Here is a 15,592-nt window from a genome sequence, read left to right as displayed (position 1 = left end):
CTGGCCTGGGCCTAGGCCCTCGTGCCCCAGATCTGCCAGCCACTGGGCCACCTTGCAGGCCTGGGTGACCAGGACGTCAGCCTGAAACCTCAGGGCAGATGGACAGACAGACAGGCAAGGGGAACAGGTGGGAAGAAGCTGGCAGGGAGTCTGGCCCGCGGCCAGGCTGGGAGTCTGGGCGCCTGATGTGCCGGGCAGGACCTCAGCCTTCCGGGCTACTCCGGACACGGTGTGAGCAGTGGGTTCGGGGGCCACGTCCCCGTAGGCAAGGGACACTGAGTCGTCACCTCTGAGCAGAGCGCTCTGGGTCCTGAGACCGTGCCCCAGGCTGGCGTCCTGGGGGGGTAGGGGGAGGGCTTCCAGGAAAGGATGACGGATGGCAGGGGGCCTGCCTGGGCCACAGGGCCTCTCAGAGCAGAGTTCGAGTCCACCCCCACCCAGGCTCTCCCCAGCTCTGCGGCCCTGCCATGTGCCCTAACCAAAGCTGGGGTGAGAACAGCCCGGGCACAACTCCTTCACCGTGCGTCGCACTGCACCCCCTGAGAATTCCTGGGCCACCAGGGTGCCCCAGCCAGCTGCCTCAGCTTGGATGCTTTATGGGACAGGGTGCTCACTCCCCCCCAGGAGCAGCCCACTCCAGCCCTCACCAGGCTGGCTGCGGTGACCCACAGGACCCAGCAACCCCCCTCCCACCCCAAGCCTTGCCTCAGCGGCCTGGAGTCCTGAGCGCCGCCCTTGCCTTCCATAGCCGGGCTTCCACCTCCCGTCCAAGGCCACACAGACACAAGGCAGAGACTGGGAATCAGGGCCAGGAGCAGGACCAGCCCCGCGGCCTTTCTTCCCCACTCCTGGGCTCCCTGCTCCAGGCCCTAAGGACCTGTCTCCTCAGCCTCCCTTTTTCCTCGCCCCCCTGCAGGAATTTCTACCTCCGAAGGGAGGCAGGGAGGGGGAGCCAGGGTCCCTCCGAACTCATACTCAGACTCGCCTGGAAGCATCCACTCTGCCCACCTCTCTAGAAGGGACTGGAAACAATGTGTGGCTGAGGTCCCCTGGGGCAGCAGGAGCCTCCCCTTGCCCCCCCTGCTCCCGGGGCAGACTCTGGACAGCAAAGATGATGTCCCAACAAGTGCAATCGCCACACCTCCCTCCTGGCCTCGTGGCTCTTAGAGCTGCTGGAAAGGAAATCACGGGAGAGGGGTGAGGGAGGGGTTCCGTCCCACACACCTCCGGGCTCCACAGCCTGGAGTGAAGCCCCGCTGGGTTACACAGCCGGCCAGGGTCTGAGACATTAGACCCACAGGCGCCTGGGGCAGCTCTCAGCCGTCAGCCATCAGCCAACAGCAGCCCTGACCTGGCACTTCCAGGGCGTGTGCCCTTGGGGTCTCCCACACCCCGTGCTCTGAGCTCCTGGAGACAGAATGAGCAACCAGGGCCGGGCTGCTAACTCCCTGTCCTGTGCTCCCTGCCAGCCCTGGTGCCCCCCACAGGGTGCTGGCACCCTAGCCTATGTCGTGGGCCGCGGCATCGTGCTCCACCCTGGGGCAGTGCCACCAAGGCGGGAGAGGGACAACCCTACTGGGGTGGGATGGGGGCCGGGTCTATCCGTGTGCCACCTGAGCCCCCCACGGGCCCTGACACGGGTGGACGGTCCACAGGATGGGCCCCCAGGGAAGAAGGGATGGGGGAAGGGGGCGGGCTTGTCAGCCGCACCTGGAAATTCCCGGTGCTCCCCCGCCAGCCGTGAAGTCACCCCAGGAAGACCGGAGTCCAGGGGCCAAGAAGCCATCCAGCCCCCAGCCCAGCCTTGTGCCCACCCCCTGCCCTGGCGGCCTCTGGCATCCATGGGGCAGGCGGGCCCCACCAGGTCAACAGGCCTCACAGGGGCCCAGATGCAGGGGCAGCCAACTGCCCACTCGAGAGGTGTTTACTGGGCACCAAGTTAGCACCAAGTGCTGTGCCGGGCGCCAGACTGGGGGCAGGGAGCTGGGCCATCCCGCGACCACTACCACAGCCTGGCCCCCAAGGGCTTTGTGCTGATAGCCCCCCTCACCCACGTTCTGCCCCCTGTGCACCCTGTGGGTCCTGCCTCAGGGAAATCCCCCCATGTTGGTGGGGGGCCAGGACCCGCCCTCTCCCCGTCTCCCCTGCAGGGCCCCATCCCATCCAGCATCCTTCCTCAGGTGGCAATGAAGCCACTCAACCCTGCTCTACCTGAGACCTTCCCTCCCGGGGCTCCCTGCCACCCCTCTGACCTCCCCTCCCACGGGCCCACCCCACCCTGACGGCTGCTGCCCACTCCCCAAGCCCCCTGCCTGCCCCATAACTGTCCCCCGGCCAAGAACACCACTCTCCCGGGGTTCCCAGGCCGGAGGCCACCTTCTGTGAGAGGCCTCCCCAATCGATCCACCCTCACTGCCGATGCGTGAGGGGCCCCTGCCCCGGAGGACACCACAGGGCTTTGCGGACGTGACGGGGAAGGAGGGGGTCTCCCAGGTACCCCTGTACACGTGGCCAGCCCCCGTCACTGGCATGGAGGCTTCAGGAGCTGCTGGGAAGAGCGAGCTCAGGGTAGTGACGAGGCTGGGCAGGAATGGGGGGAGGAGGGGCCAGAAGCATCCAGACCCATCACCCACAGAGACAGCCCACGGCAGGACAGGGAGCCCTGAGGTCCACGGCACAGGCAGCCCCACACACGCAGACCCAACCTAGAGGGTCATGAGCTGGCCTGCTGGGACCACCTCCTCGCTCTCCACTGAGCCAGTGTCAGCAGGTTAGGGCCCTTGGGTTAGGGCCCAAGTTAGGGGGCACCCAGGAGCAGAAACCTGAGGGGTGCCTGGTCCCCTCACACGCCTGGAGGGAAAGCTGCCTGTCTGGCTCCAAGTCTAAATTTGGGGGCGGGGGGCAGAGACAGAGAGAGACAGAGGGAGAGAGGGAGAGAGAGAGAGAGAGAGAGAGAGAGAGAGAGCCCTCACTCAGAGCCTCACGACTCCTGGGCACCAGACAATTCTAACCGGCGGGAGAAGTTGGTTTCATCCCCCATGAGCTTATAGCCAATGAGAAGGCGGCAGCAGCAGGGGCCCGGGAGCCAGACAGACCCGGGTTCGAGTCCGAGCTCAGCCACCTCGAGCGTGACCCAGGGAGTTACTCGGCGCTCTGCCCCCCATACTCCTCACTTCACCCCTTACCCGAGGTGGCCCTTCTTCGGGGAGCTTTTCCAGCATCCAGGGAGGAAACAAACCCGGAGCAGACCCCAGCTGGCGCGCACCCATCCATCCTGCGACAGAAGGCCTCTCCAAGGCCACCGGAGTCTTCCAGAGTGGAACGCAGAGCCCTGTGCCCCCAGGCAGGGGTCTGGTGAGCGGCCAGTTCCTTCTAGAGGCACTCCCATTCAAAGGGGCTTGTAGTCTGTTTGCCACTTGGGAAGCGAGGGCCTAGGTCTCAGCTCCAGACCCCCGGGCATGCTGGCCCCTGGCACCCTGGCGGCACCAACGCCTGCCTCGGGGAGGGCAGCCGAGACACCACCCATGCTTGTCCCAAGGCTGCTTCCTGCACAGCTCCCGCTGGGCCCAGCACAGGAAGCACCTCCCATCTGGGAGGCCATGGAGGAGGGTCGGGAACGGGGGTGGCCTTGGGGGGATGAGGTCTGAAAAGCTCTGGAGGCCCACCGCGTTACCGGGACGGGACTGCAAGGGGATGCTGGCTTGGAGGCTGCGGCTGATGCCCGGGGAGCCGCTTGTGGCCAGGGTGGTGTCCTATCCAACCTGCTCTGGGCACCTAGTGGGCTTCAGGGTCCGCAGAGGATGGCCACTTGGGCTGCACAATTCTAGTGTGTTCCACTCACATCCTCAGACCAAATGCTTCGTGGCATCTTCAGAGCTCAGGAGCCACCTGCTGTGGCGTGAGGCTGAGGCTGGGAGAGGCTTGCACCGAGCTCGAGCTCGAGCTCGCCGCTACGGCTGGCTGCCGGATGGCCTGCGCGGGGCCTGCGTGCCCTCAGTCACAGAGGGCCAACCACACCGCATGGCCGCGCTGCACGGAGGCCCCGGGAGTGCTGGCTCCCTTCCAGCCAGGGCCCTGGCCTGGCATCCCTGGCCCTCGCTCCTGCACCTGTTTGTATGCTTCCAGGGCTGGAGAGCTCACCGCTTCCCTACCAACCACTGGGCTGGCCCAGGCCTGGGGCTCCCCACTCAGAGGGAGGGAGGAGGGCGAGGACACCCTGCGTTGAGGGCAGGACCGGGAGGGGCCCCAGGCAGGCTGAGCAGCTCTGTGATGGAGACGGGAAGATGGAGAAAGGGAGGAAGGAGCGCACCTGTGCCCACCCCCACCCTGCTAGCCAGCCCAAGGGGAGGCCCCAGCCCCGCGCCAGGGAAGGAGGACAAACGGAGGTTTTGTCCTTGGCCAGCGGGCGGCCCACACCACACAATGACCCTTTCATCAGGCTGAGGGAGCCCTGGGTCGAGGTTTCATCTGACAAGAGAGAGCTCCCGGCCTCTTGTCCCTTGTTGGGGGAGTGGGGGGGGGGGGGACTGAGCCCCATCTGAGCCCGACCCCCGGCCATGCAGAATGGAGGCTCCAGGGCAACTAGCTGAGCCCCTCCGTCTGTCCTGGGGGGAGAAAGGCCCCCAGAGGTTAGGTGACTGGCCATGGGCCGCACAAAAAGGGGCCCTATTCTGGGTGCCCCCCAAACCTGAGTGGAGGGAGGGCCTGGGTCTCCAATCAAGACTTCCATCCCATCCCATTCCCTCCCCTGCCACCACCCTCAGGTCTGACCATAGAGCCATGGCCCAGACCCCCCAGGAGGAGTTCTGGGTGCCCCACAGGCGATGCAGCCCTGGCCCCCTGACCCCCGAGGCTGGCATGAGGGGCGGGGAATGCAATTTGCTAGGTCTGTGTCCACGGCATCCCCAAAGGAGCCCAGTGTGGAAACAATGAGTGGTCAGGGTCTCAAACACCATCTCTCTTGGTGGTGGTCTCCTTCCCGCAGAGCATCTCATACCTGCCTAGTACGCTGGGTCCTGTGTGACCTCGAGAGAGCCTCTCTGCTTATCTAGGGGCCACTTCCTCCCGGAAGCCCTCTGAGACACCTCCGGGGAATTCAACACTCACCCCTGAACAAATACAGCCGCCAGCCCTCCCTCTGCATTACAGGTGGCCAGCCTCCCCGCTCCCAATGGCTGAGAGTGACCCCATCGCTCGAGCACCTACTGTACAACAAGCACCCAGCTGGGCACGTCTCCGCATTTGCTCGCCGAATCCCCACGGCCACTCCAGAAGTTTGAGTCCCACTGGCCCTGGTGGCACCCAGGCAGCAGGAGAAGGGGCAGGGATGGGAACCCTTGATCAGCGAGGACTCCAGGGAAACTCGGTCTGAAAACAAGCCATTCCGCTGCGGGCCTTAACGCGGCTGTGGAGCACCCCAGGGCCAGGAGGAAGCACTTGAGGACCCGCCTTCCCCTCCTGGCCCTTCCTCCCTTACACGGTGGGAAGAAGTCATCCCCAGAGCGCACCATCCCTGCTTTGATTAGTCGGACCCACCATGTGGCAAAGGCTCTGGGAGCACTTTGTGATTCGAATAAGGATTCGTGCAGCCAGGCCAGGGGTCCCTGGGCAGCTCCGGCGCTAACTCCCTATGTGCACGCCACACTGCCCCCGTGTGCACACCGCTGCACCGAGCCACGCACGCCCTGGAATCCCAGTGTCTTGCGGGTCCAACCTGCACCTGCAGAAAGGAAGAATCTCCATCCCCCAGCGATGGACGAGGGGACTGTGGCCCAGAGAAGCCTCCAGGCCACACAGCAGAGCTCCCGCACCTGGACGGCCACAGCCTGCAGGCTGGCAGCTGCCGCTCCCAAGGGGAAACCAATCCACGCTAAACTGGGTGGCCCCGTTCTGCTGCCACTCAGGCCTCGGTGCCAGGGGAGGGGGCCTGATTCAGCAACGCCCGCCCTCCGGGGTCATGCCCACAGGGTTTCTGGGACTGCGGTTGGCACCACCAATAAAGCCACAGCGGCGGAGCCGGGAAGAGGCCCAGCCTCGGCAGGACAGTGGTGAGCGCCCCCCACCCCCACCCCCCCGCAGCCAGGTGGTCGGTGAGTAACCACCCCGTCACCCATGACTCACTCAGCAACCCAGAGCGGGCGGTCACCATGAGAGCTCGTACCGGAAGACCTGGGGGGATCATTGCAGCCAACCTCCACATCTGGGAGAAGGAAACAAGACCGGAAGGGACCTGCCCTGGACAGTAGGCCAGCCCGGTCCTGGCACGAGGCCCCCGTGCCAGCTGACCAGCACCGCAGCCTCGTCATGGCCTGCGGGCCCCCACCTGCTCTCCCTTGGGCCCTCACTGACCCCCCCACTGGCCCTGGAAGCTTCTGCTCTGACAACAGTGGCGCAGAGAAGGGCAAGGCTGGCCAGAGCTGCCTCACCCAGCCAGCCAAGCTCAGCATCAGGCGGGGGCTCGAGGCCCTTCCAGGCCAGCACACCCGTCCGACCCAATCAGTGGCAGGGGCCCAGGCATGCATCTGGGATTCGCTATGCACGGACCACAGCCCAAGACAAGGAGCTGGGAGAGCAGCCCAGATGGAAAGGGCAGGATCAATTGTCCACCAGTGTCTGTGATCCCAGCAGTGGGATGCCTTCTGGAAAGTTCTCTGGAGCAGAAAGAAGCCTCCGCCCAGGGCCCCTCCTGCCCCTGGCATCCTCAGATCCCACAGGGCCGACCTTCCTAAGTATTCCTGCGGACGTGAGGTGGGCTTACTGTTGATTCCCAACTGCTCACAAAGCACTTTTGCACAGGCCGCCTCACCTGCATCCCGAGCCTGGGCAGATAGCCACCCACGAGGGTCTTCCCACCATTCTCACTGTCATCTGCATCACCAGGGCCCTGCTTCCACCCACGGCATCCTCCACACCCCACCAGCCCTGTACCCACCAGACAGGGCCAGGGAAACCCCAGAGCCTCCCTCTCTTGCTCAGGGGAACAGCTAATATAGTCTGCTCAGGACAGCCTGGCATCAGCACTTTCTCCCCCGACCCCAGGGGCAGGAAGGGGTGGGGGGCTGAAGGTCAGGCTGGGCTGGTGCTGGGGCACAATGCGCTTTGCTGCCCCCCACCGCCACCCTGGGACTCCACGCTGGCCCAGGAACGTTTGGAAAACTATCGCCCTCAGAGAATTTTTCCCAACAAAGCTGGCAGTGAATATGCAAGGAGCGAGCCTGTGTGGGCGCAGATGGTAGTTACTGCAGGCCAGCTCTGTAGGTCTACACAAGCATCCTGGCCACCACCTGCCCCAGAGCCCCTCACTGCTGCCTTGGGCCGTCCTCTGTCCTCTCCAGCCCTCCAGCACCTTGCCCACCTCCTGCTCTCAGATTCTTACTCCAGGCAACCCCCGGAGGGCTCCCGGTTTCCTACCCTTGGACTCCTCCCCATTGATGCCAAACCTCAGCCACCTAGCTCCAAGAAGGATTTCGTAAGCCATAGTAGCGGTGGATTCTCTAGCTTAACATTGAAATGCGCAGTTTTCAGGGGAGGGGGAGGCTTCCTGACCTCTGACCTCTGAGAACTGGAGGCTGGGATTCCAAGGCCCCCCTAGCTCGATCCATTTCCCAGGAGGGATGCCAGAAGCAGGACTCTCTGGCCCGGCACTTCCCTAGCCTGATTCCCCAACTGATGGGGCCGGCCCAATCCGGCCCCTGCGCTGCCTGGGGCGGCCTTTCCCCCCTCCCCTTCCCCAGGCGAAGCCTCTGCTGCCGGGGCTGCCCGCCGGGCCTGGAGCACTCTCTGCGCCTGGACCTTGTAATTATGTCCCACAGCCCGGGAAACCGCGGGCCTCGCAGCATCTGGCTGCGGTTGCGAACTTTTGTTTCAAGATGCGCGACTATTTATAGAAGGAAAACTGGTAGGATAGTAATTTCCTAGGAGCTGGAGGAGAAATTGGCTGCGCCCCTATTAAAAGGGGGGGGGGGCGGCGATTTATTAGGACTGCGGCCGCGCGGGAGGTGGGGGTGGCGCGGGGAGCGGGAGGCAGCGCCTGCCCCCTCTGGCCGCGTGAGGCGACCCCGGACGTGGCCCGCGTGTAAAGGAGGGGGAGGAGGAGGGGAGGCGAGAGGGGAGGGAGAGCGAGCTCTGAGGTTTAATCAGTAGCATCCAGCTTAAATTCCCCCAAACGGCGGTTCCATAAATCAAACTTCTTTTTAAATCGGAGGCCAGAGCATATGCGTCCCATTAGGAATCAGGAGAAGCCACTGCAGCGCCGACGCGCCCCTCGGCTCCCTGGGCCCGGCCGGGCCCTGCCGGGAGCTGCCCGAGCCCGGGGGGCGCTGCCCGACCCTGCGCACACGCGCGCCCACGCTCCCTCCGGGCTGCCTCGGCCTGGATAGGGGCGCACCCCGGCCAGCCGCCCCCGCGCTGCGCGGCCCCCTCGCCCCCAGGTGAGGAGTGGGCAGCCGCGGGGCCGGGCGGCTCAGCGCAGCGGGAAGGCGCGACAGGCAGCGGCCACCCCGGGGCCGCTTGGGCACTGTCCGGTGGGGCGCAGTGTGCACGTGTGCGCCGGTGTGTGCGCGGGGAGCGGGTGTGCACGGGCGGCTCTCTCGAGGGCTGCACGACCGGCGGGCCCCACGGACGTCTACAGGGCGGGGGATCCCGCTCGTCCGAGACGCGGGTGGGATGCGCAGGGAATCCCCGCGCCGCCGCGCGCCCTCCCCTCGTGGCGCTCGCTCGGTGCGCGCAGTCCGACCCACCCGGGCAGCAGGGCCTCTCGCGGGCCACGCGCTCTCGGACCCCAAAGCCGTCGCTTCTCACTAACGCAGCCGCCCCCCAAGTCCTCCACCTCGGTGCCTTGGGCAGATGAGGACACGCAACGTCCCCAGCCCACCGAGCGCGTCGGGCGCCCGGTGCCCCGCCCAGGGACTCCGCTGAGTCTCCTGCCCGCGCGGCCCCTGCGCTGGAGGCCGAGGAGCGCCCCCCACCCCGGGCCCCGCGAGCGGCCGCCGCACTCACAGGTAGCTGCCGCTGGACAGGATGAGAAAGATCTGCGGGCAGTACACGGAGAGGAGCGCGCCGCGCGGCGACAGCAGGAGCATGGTGGGCCGGCGGGCAGGGCTCCTGGGCCAGCTGCGGCCGGGGTCTCCGCGGCCCTCCCCGCGGCGGGGCGGCGACACCAGGTGCTAGGGACCCGGGCGCGCGGGCCCCGGCGCGGTTCTCGTCGGTGCCCCGCCGCCAGGGCCGAGCATCGCGATGGGGCTGGGGCTGGGGCCGCGGCGGGCGCTGGGGCCGGAGTGCGGGGCGAGGGCACGGCCGGGGGCAGCGGGTGCGCCTCGGCGGCCGTCTAGCCCTCCGTCCGTCGATCGGTCGGAACCGGCTCTGTCGCTCGCTCTGGCTCGAGTCTCCAAGTCTCTCGAGGCGCGCAGCTGCCATTGGACGGGCCGCCCCTACATCCGCCTCCTCTGCGGGCGGGTTTTTTAAAGGGGAGGCTGACCGGAGCGTGCGACAGGAGCCGCCCCCAGGGCTTGCCCGAACCGCCTCGGCCCGCACCCCTCCACACACACACACACACCCGCCCAACTTCGGGGAACCACACAGCTCTGGCCTGCTCTGGAGGGTGCACCTGGGGGGAGGCACCGCGGCGCAAGCACGCGGGGCGTTCGCTCCTCTTGGGGGGCTGTGCTGGGGAGTCTGTTCTGTTCGCCTGCATGTGCCTGCATGTGCTTGTGTGTGCCCGCGGGAGCGTGGGCGCGTCTGCGAGGGCGCAGGTGTGTGCGCACAGATGCACTGTGTGTGCTGCACCTTTGCCTGCGTGCGCCCCTGGGTTTGGTTAGGTTGGCTGTGAGTCGCACGCTCTCACCTTAGCCGACCAGGCCCTGCCAGGCAGGGCTCACCTGTGCACATGCGCACTGGTGTCTCTGTAGGGTCCTGCCTCAGGGCCTCTTTGGAGGAGGCAGCGAGAAGGCACCCCTAATTGGTTCACAGAGGTCCCCAGCTTTGGCTTCCCCATCGCACTTCTTTTGCTCTCCTTTGAGGGGTTGGTTGGGATAGGTGTAGGGAGGAGCAGATCCTCAAAGACACAATTCTAAACAATCCTTCTTCTTCCAGTGATTTTTTTTTTTAAGGCCAGAAACCCACTTCCTATTGTCTGCCAAGCCTGTCTACCTATGAATGATCTTCCAGATGCAGTGTAGACCCTCTCAGCTGGGGGGAAAGCACAAGGCAGGGATGATGACAAGAGAGGTCCATATGATATGGCCAGTGGCCCAGGGGTGAGGTGTTTCCCAGCTTCTAGATCTGGCATGGAGACTCATGCTCGGCATCCAGAAGGAAGGAGCTGCCTGCTTCACCTTCATCCCGCTGGGCCCTCTGCCTCTCCCAGGGCAGGAATGGAGCAGGGCTGATCCTGGGACTTCTTGACCCCATTTCCTGTGGGTAGAGGGTGCCCAGATCCCAATGGCTTGTTCCTGCCCTGGCTTAGCCTCTTCCCGAGGGCCACAGCCTGGAGGCTGCTCAGTCCAAAAGTGAGGAACTGTGACTCCCCAAAGTCATTTGTTTTGAAATTGCTCAAAATTTAAGGCAAGCCTACTCTTGGGGGCCCTGATCCCCCAAAGGGATTGTGAGGTCTGAGTTCACCATCGCTGCTGGTCTGGGAGCTCCCCCCAGGGGCTTCACATCTGTGTGGTGGCTGCATGTGCACCAGTGAGGGAGGTTCCTGGTGTACATTCACAAAAGTGCACACACAGGTGTTGGCTGCGGGGGGCATGACCCCAGAATATCTCCCCAATACATGCAATCCCTGACATTGGTTGGAACTGCTATGGCCCTAAAATCCACTATCTGGAGGAGTCACTGGGGTGGTGATGCTAGAGTCATTAACAGTGAGAAAAGCTTGTCTGGTGCATGCAGGTGTTTATGGGAGCCCCACCTCTCCCCCCAGGGCACAGTCACCCAGAACAAATCTTCACAGTACCCGATGAAGGATGAGATGCTGTGACCCCACTTTTTGCATGAGAGAGGCAGAATGGGAGCACCCACCCAAAGCCACCAATAAGGAGTGAGGGGGAGGAATGAGTCCCAAACCTCATCCTTAACGCACTGGGCCCCTAAGTCTTTAACCCCTCAGGTCACATCTGGGCTCCGCTCCTGATCCTCCCTGCCCTGTGCAGCCAAGATGGCTTGCAAAGAAGGCAAGCCCCTTGCTCCAGGGTGGGCAGGTGAGCAGGCAGGCAGGCAGGGGCTGTGGTGGTGGCAGAGGCTGAGACCCATCGCCTGAGCACATCCCAGGGCGGCTCCCTGGCTTTTCCCAGATGTGGTTCTGCAGGGGTGTTTGGAGACTAGGTTTTCTCCTCTCCCCCCAGGAGTGTGTGTTTTAGGGGGCACAGCAGGGGAAGGATCGCCCACACCAGGGTTCCTGAATGGAAGCAGAAAGCAGAGCCTGGCTCTCTTGCACACTCCCAGAGAAGTGAGTACAAGTGCCTGGGCACACAGGCTGGGTCACACTCACTGATCTCTACGCAGACACCAGCCACCACCATGTTCACGATGGCCAGAGCTGCACTCCCATTTACAGAAGGGACAGGGAAGCTGCCTTGTGTCTGTAGGATGGGGGGGGGGCCCTAGGCCTCTGAGCCCCTCAACCAGCCACAGGAGACCAGGTTGGGCACCAGCAGGAGCTCCTTTTGCTGCCTGGGTGGGGAGGGAAAGGTCATAGAGCGCTTCCCACAAGTTGTGGGGGGTGAGGGAGGAGTTCTTTTCAGTGACTCCTGTTGAGAAATGGGTGCTAGGGTGCTAGGCTGAGTGGTTGGCTCTGCCTTTTACTCTTGGGGACAAGTGACTTGGCCTCCCTCACTCAGTTTCCTGATCCTTAAAACGGGAACTGAACTCTAGGACTGCCAGGAGCGGACAAGTGCTGAAAACCAGAGAGAGCCTCAGGAGGGGCTGCCCAGTACTTGGGGGAACAGGGAGAGGAGCTGCAGGGACTGCTGGAGATCCCAAGCCGTGCCTCCCTCCCAGCCCCCACCCCCTGGCACCCTCACCTCCATAAACAAACACCGAGGGACTCAGCCTATAGGGACCCACAATAAACCAGGCGCCCAGGCCTGCAGAGTGAGGCTAGGACGGGGTCTTCCAGCCCTGCCTCTGCAGCCCCCACCCTGCCTCAGTTTCTCCATCTGTAAAATGGCGGAGGGGGCGACAGAAGGGCGGGTGAGAGGCGAGGTGAGTCTCAGGTGGGGCTTCTACCTGGCAGCCGGGGAAGCCGCGTCTCCGCCTCCGGCGGGGCTGTTCACCGGCTGTGCTCCAGCCCGACTGCTCCGTAGGGGCGCGGGGTGCGGGCGCCCGGGGCGAGGTGCACCGCACCCCCGTCGCGGTCACATCGACCCCCCACCCCCACTTCGAGCGAGGCCGAGACAGATTCTGTCTAAAGGAGATCGCGGCTCAACAGGTAAGGACTCGGCTAGGTTCAGGAATGTGGAAATACGACTCGGAGCAGCTACTGCAGCGAGCAGCGAGCGCGGCCCGCCGGGCGCCCGCCCGCCCGCCCGCCCGCCGGGCCGCACAGGGGGAGCGCGGCGAGAGGGGGCCGGCCGAGGGCCCAGGGCGGGCGGGGGCGGGGGCGCGGGCCCAGGACCGAGCCCCAGGCGGCCGGGCCCTCCGCGCGGCCCATCGCGAGCCAGCCGGACAAGTTGTCAAGGCAATTTCAACACGTCCGGGTGATGGATAGGGTCGAAGGGCCCAGGCAGGTGCCCGGCCTGCAGGCTCGGGGCCGGGGCGCTCGCCCCCCGCCCGCCGGGGCCTTCCCGGCCGCCCGACGCCCCCGGCTGCCGCCCCGGCGCGCCCTCCAGACGGCGAGCGCTCGGCCCGGGCTCGGCGCCCAGCGCAGCCCGGGGGAGGGAAGGCGCGTCCCACCCCCGGGGCCTGGAGCCCAAACAGGTGAAAGTACGCGCCGGGCACGCTCGCCGCTACCCGCGAGCCCGGCCGCCGCCGCCTGCGCGCTCTGCCCTCCTTAGAGCGGCCCCGACTCGGCGCGCTTCGCGAGGACCCGGCGCTCCGGGGTCGGGGCCGACGTCCCACGCACAGGCCAGCCTCGGGTCCCCGGGAGCCGCCTGCGCCCCCTCAGGCCCTACGTGTCCGCGGAGAGCCCCTGGAGCCCGCTCCTCGCCGCTGCCCCCACGCGGGGCTGTGGCCCCTGCCCACGGGGATACTCACCCGAGCTTCACGTAGAGGACGCCAAAGCAGAGAAACACGTAGAAAATCCACTTGCGAAAGTTTCTGTGCATGATCCAGGGAGGGGGGCTGCGCCATAGACAGCGGCGGCCGGAGGGGACGCGCGGGCCGGGCGGGGGGCTGGCAAGGGCGGGGGGCTCCGGCGGAGCGCTCTCAGCCAGCGCTGCGGCTCGGGCGGCCGGCGACGCGCGGGCACTGGGCGCGCGCTGCCACCATGGTGAGCTGGGCGCCGCCGCCGCCGCCGCCGCCCCCGCCGCGTGCGCCTGGGCAGTGACCTGGGCCGGGAAGCGCGACCTCGGAGCCGGGCTGAGAGGTCGCTGGGCGCGCTGAGCGCCGGCGGGGCCGCGGCCCGAGCACTGCGGGCGGGCGGGCGGGCGGGCGGGCGCTGCCTCCACTGGGCGCAGCCGCCTGGGGCCGTGCGCGCCTCGCCGAGCGCCGCGGCGGCCAATGTGTCCGCACTTGTCCGCCTCCCCAGGTGACTCGCGGCCCCTGCAAGCGAGCTGCGAGAGAACGAGCGCGGCCCAGGTAGGAGGATCCGCCTCCCGCCCGCCCTCCTCGCTCGCCGCGCGCTCTCTCTCCCTCGCTCGCGGGCTCTCCCCTCCCTTTTCTCCTCCCTCCCCCGTGACACACAAACACATCCACCCCCCCATCCACACCCCCCTGCCCAGGCCCGCTCCCTTCCTATTGCCCTCCTGGGACTGGGCGGGGGGAGGAGGATTGGGTGCGCGGAGTTGGGGGGGTGGCCCGCCGGGGAGGGTGCGGCTGGGAAGAGACACCTGCAGTGGGGCTGGCCGCTCCTCTGCCCCCAGCAAGGGGGGGTGGGGCACAGGGGAACGTCCTGTACAGGTCGTGGTGGCCACTCGGCTTCCAATTTCTAGTGGGGAAGGTGGAGTGGAGACCACCCACCCCCACAGCCGTTCTTGGCGTGCTTCCCCTCCCGGCAGCAACTATGCACTTGGGGTCCCCCTAGGCCACACCCTTAGCCCAAGTATCGCTGCCTCCCTTGCAGACCTCCATCGGAGCCCTCCTCCAGCACCCAGGGTCACCCCTACCTGTCAGCACTGCTGCCAGAGAGACTAACTCAGAGGGGACAGGGAAGGGACAGACGGCCTGGCCCAATGCAGGCAGATGGCTCGAGTACCTCCTGCAGAAGCCATTGGGCTAATCACCAGGATGGGGACGGATGGCAGGATGTTAAGGGGCGTCCTTGGCTCTAGGAGCGGCCCCCCTTCCCTCAGGGTTCTCTGCTTCCCTCCACTGCCTCTGGTCCCCCCAGCCTGCTCAGTCTCCTCCGCAGCAAGGGGCCCAGTGTTCACCTTCAGAGCCCAGAACAGGAGCTCTCTGGGCCGCGGTGCCTTGCATACCCAGAGCGGTCCAGTTTGGCACAGCCCCTGCAAGTCGGTGGCCGGGCGGCAGACCCTGCTGGGCCCTGCTCTGTCTGTCCTGGGGTGTGCCAGTGACCCGCCTCCTAACGGCTGTCCTGCCCAGGCTCCTCTCCTGTTCCACGGGGTCACAGCCCTGGACGCCCTCAAGCTGGCCCCTCTTGGGCAAGTGGATGGAACCGGGAAGCACTTAATTCCCGAGGACCAGGGGCCACCGGAGACTCGCTGGGGTGGGTGTAGGGCGCCCCGGGAGGGCAGTTGCTTCCAGCCACCCTGAGTCCCAGAGAGCCAAGCCCAGGGCGGGGAACAGTAGCTCAGAACCCACCTACCCTCGTCCCCTGTCCCCGCTCAACTCACTGCCCCTTAATCCTTCTCAGTTCCCTAAAGCTTGGCCAGGACAGGGGTGGGCAGGCCATTCCTTGGCTCCCCATCGGAGGCCCGCGGGTGCAGCCTTGGGAGCCTGCGGATGGGAAGGGTCCCCAGATGAAAGGGACGTTGGAGATTAATCACAGGCGGGGAAATTGAGGCACAGAGAGCAGTGAAGGGTGGCAGCCTGCCTCACGGTGTCCCCTGCGCCCCAGCGCCCTGGTCGCCCGGGTCAGTGCGGCAGAGGGCCGGGAGCCGCCCCGGGGGGTGGGGAGCCCCGAGGAGCCGGGCGCGCGGGCGAATGCTGCCACCCGGCGGCCACGGCGCGGACGCCCGGCGGGGCTGCGAGGTGAGCCGCGTCCCCGACCCGTCGCGGAGTCCGGGGCGCACCCCGCCCCCCCCCACACCGCCGCCAGCCCGAGTCTCAGGGGCGAGGATGGCGCTTCCCGGCTCGGGTCTGCGCGAACCCCCAGCCGCCCTCCCCGGTGGCCTCCCAAGCCCCACACCGGGTTGGCTTCCGAAGCTGCCCGGGGGGGCGAGGGTCCCGGCGGACGAGCGGCGGGGCGCCTGGGTTCGTTCTGGATCTCAACCTGTCGCTCTGTGCCTCAGTTTCCCCCGGGAGGACCGGGACGTAG

At 66.2% G+C, this 15,592-nt stretch overlaps 1 protein-coding gene across 5 annotated transcripts in view; it reads right to left on the bottom strand.

Moving 5' to 3' along the window:
- The window catches only part of WNT7B (Wnt family member 7B), a 49,369-nt gene extending 35,824 nt beyond the window's left edge, over window positions 1-13,545 (bottom strand). For 2 of the 5 annotated variants that reach the window (XM_077914110.1, XM_077914112.1), the window contains exon 1: window positions 8,998-9,153. In XM_077914110.1, coding sequence (XP_077770236.1) covers window positions 8,998-9,080 — 83 coding nt within the window. In that variant the 5' untranslated portion in view covers window positions 9,081-9,153. Of the gene's footprint in view, window positions 1-8,997; window positions 9,154-13,191 lie in introns of those variants that run through there. The other 3 variants (XM_077914107.1, XM_077914108.1, XM_077914109.1) reach the window with 3 other exon arrangements.
- Window positions 13,546-15,592: the final 2,047 nt, after the last annotated feature.

Source organism: Canis aureus, chromosome 11 (genome assembly GCF_053574225.1).
Source record: "Canis aureus isolate CA01 chromosome 11, VMU_Caureus_v.1.0, whole genome shotgun sequence".
NCBI lineage: Eukaryota > Metazoa > Chordata > Mammalia > Carnivora > Canidae > Canis > Canis aureus.
The sequence above is the reverse complement of the archived record's forward strand: the minus strand, read 5'-3'. Positions and strand labels throughout refer to the sequence as shown.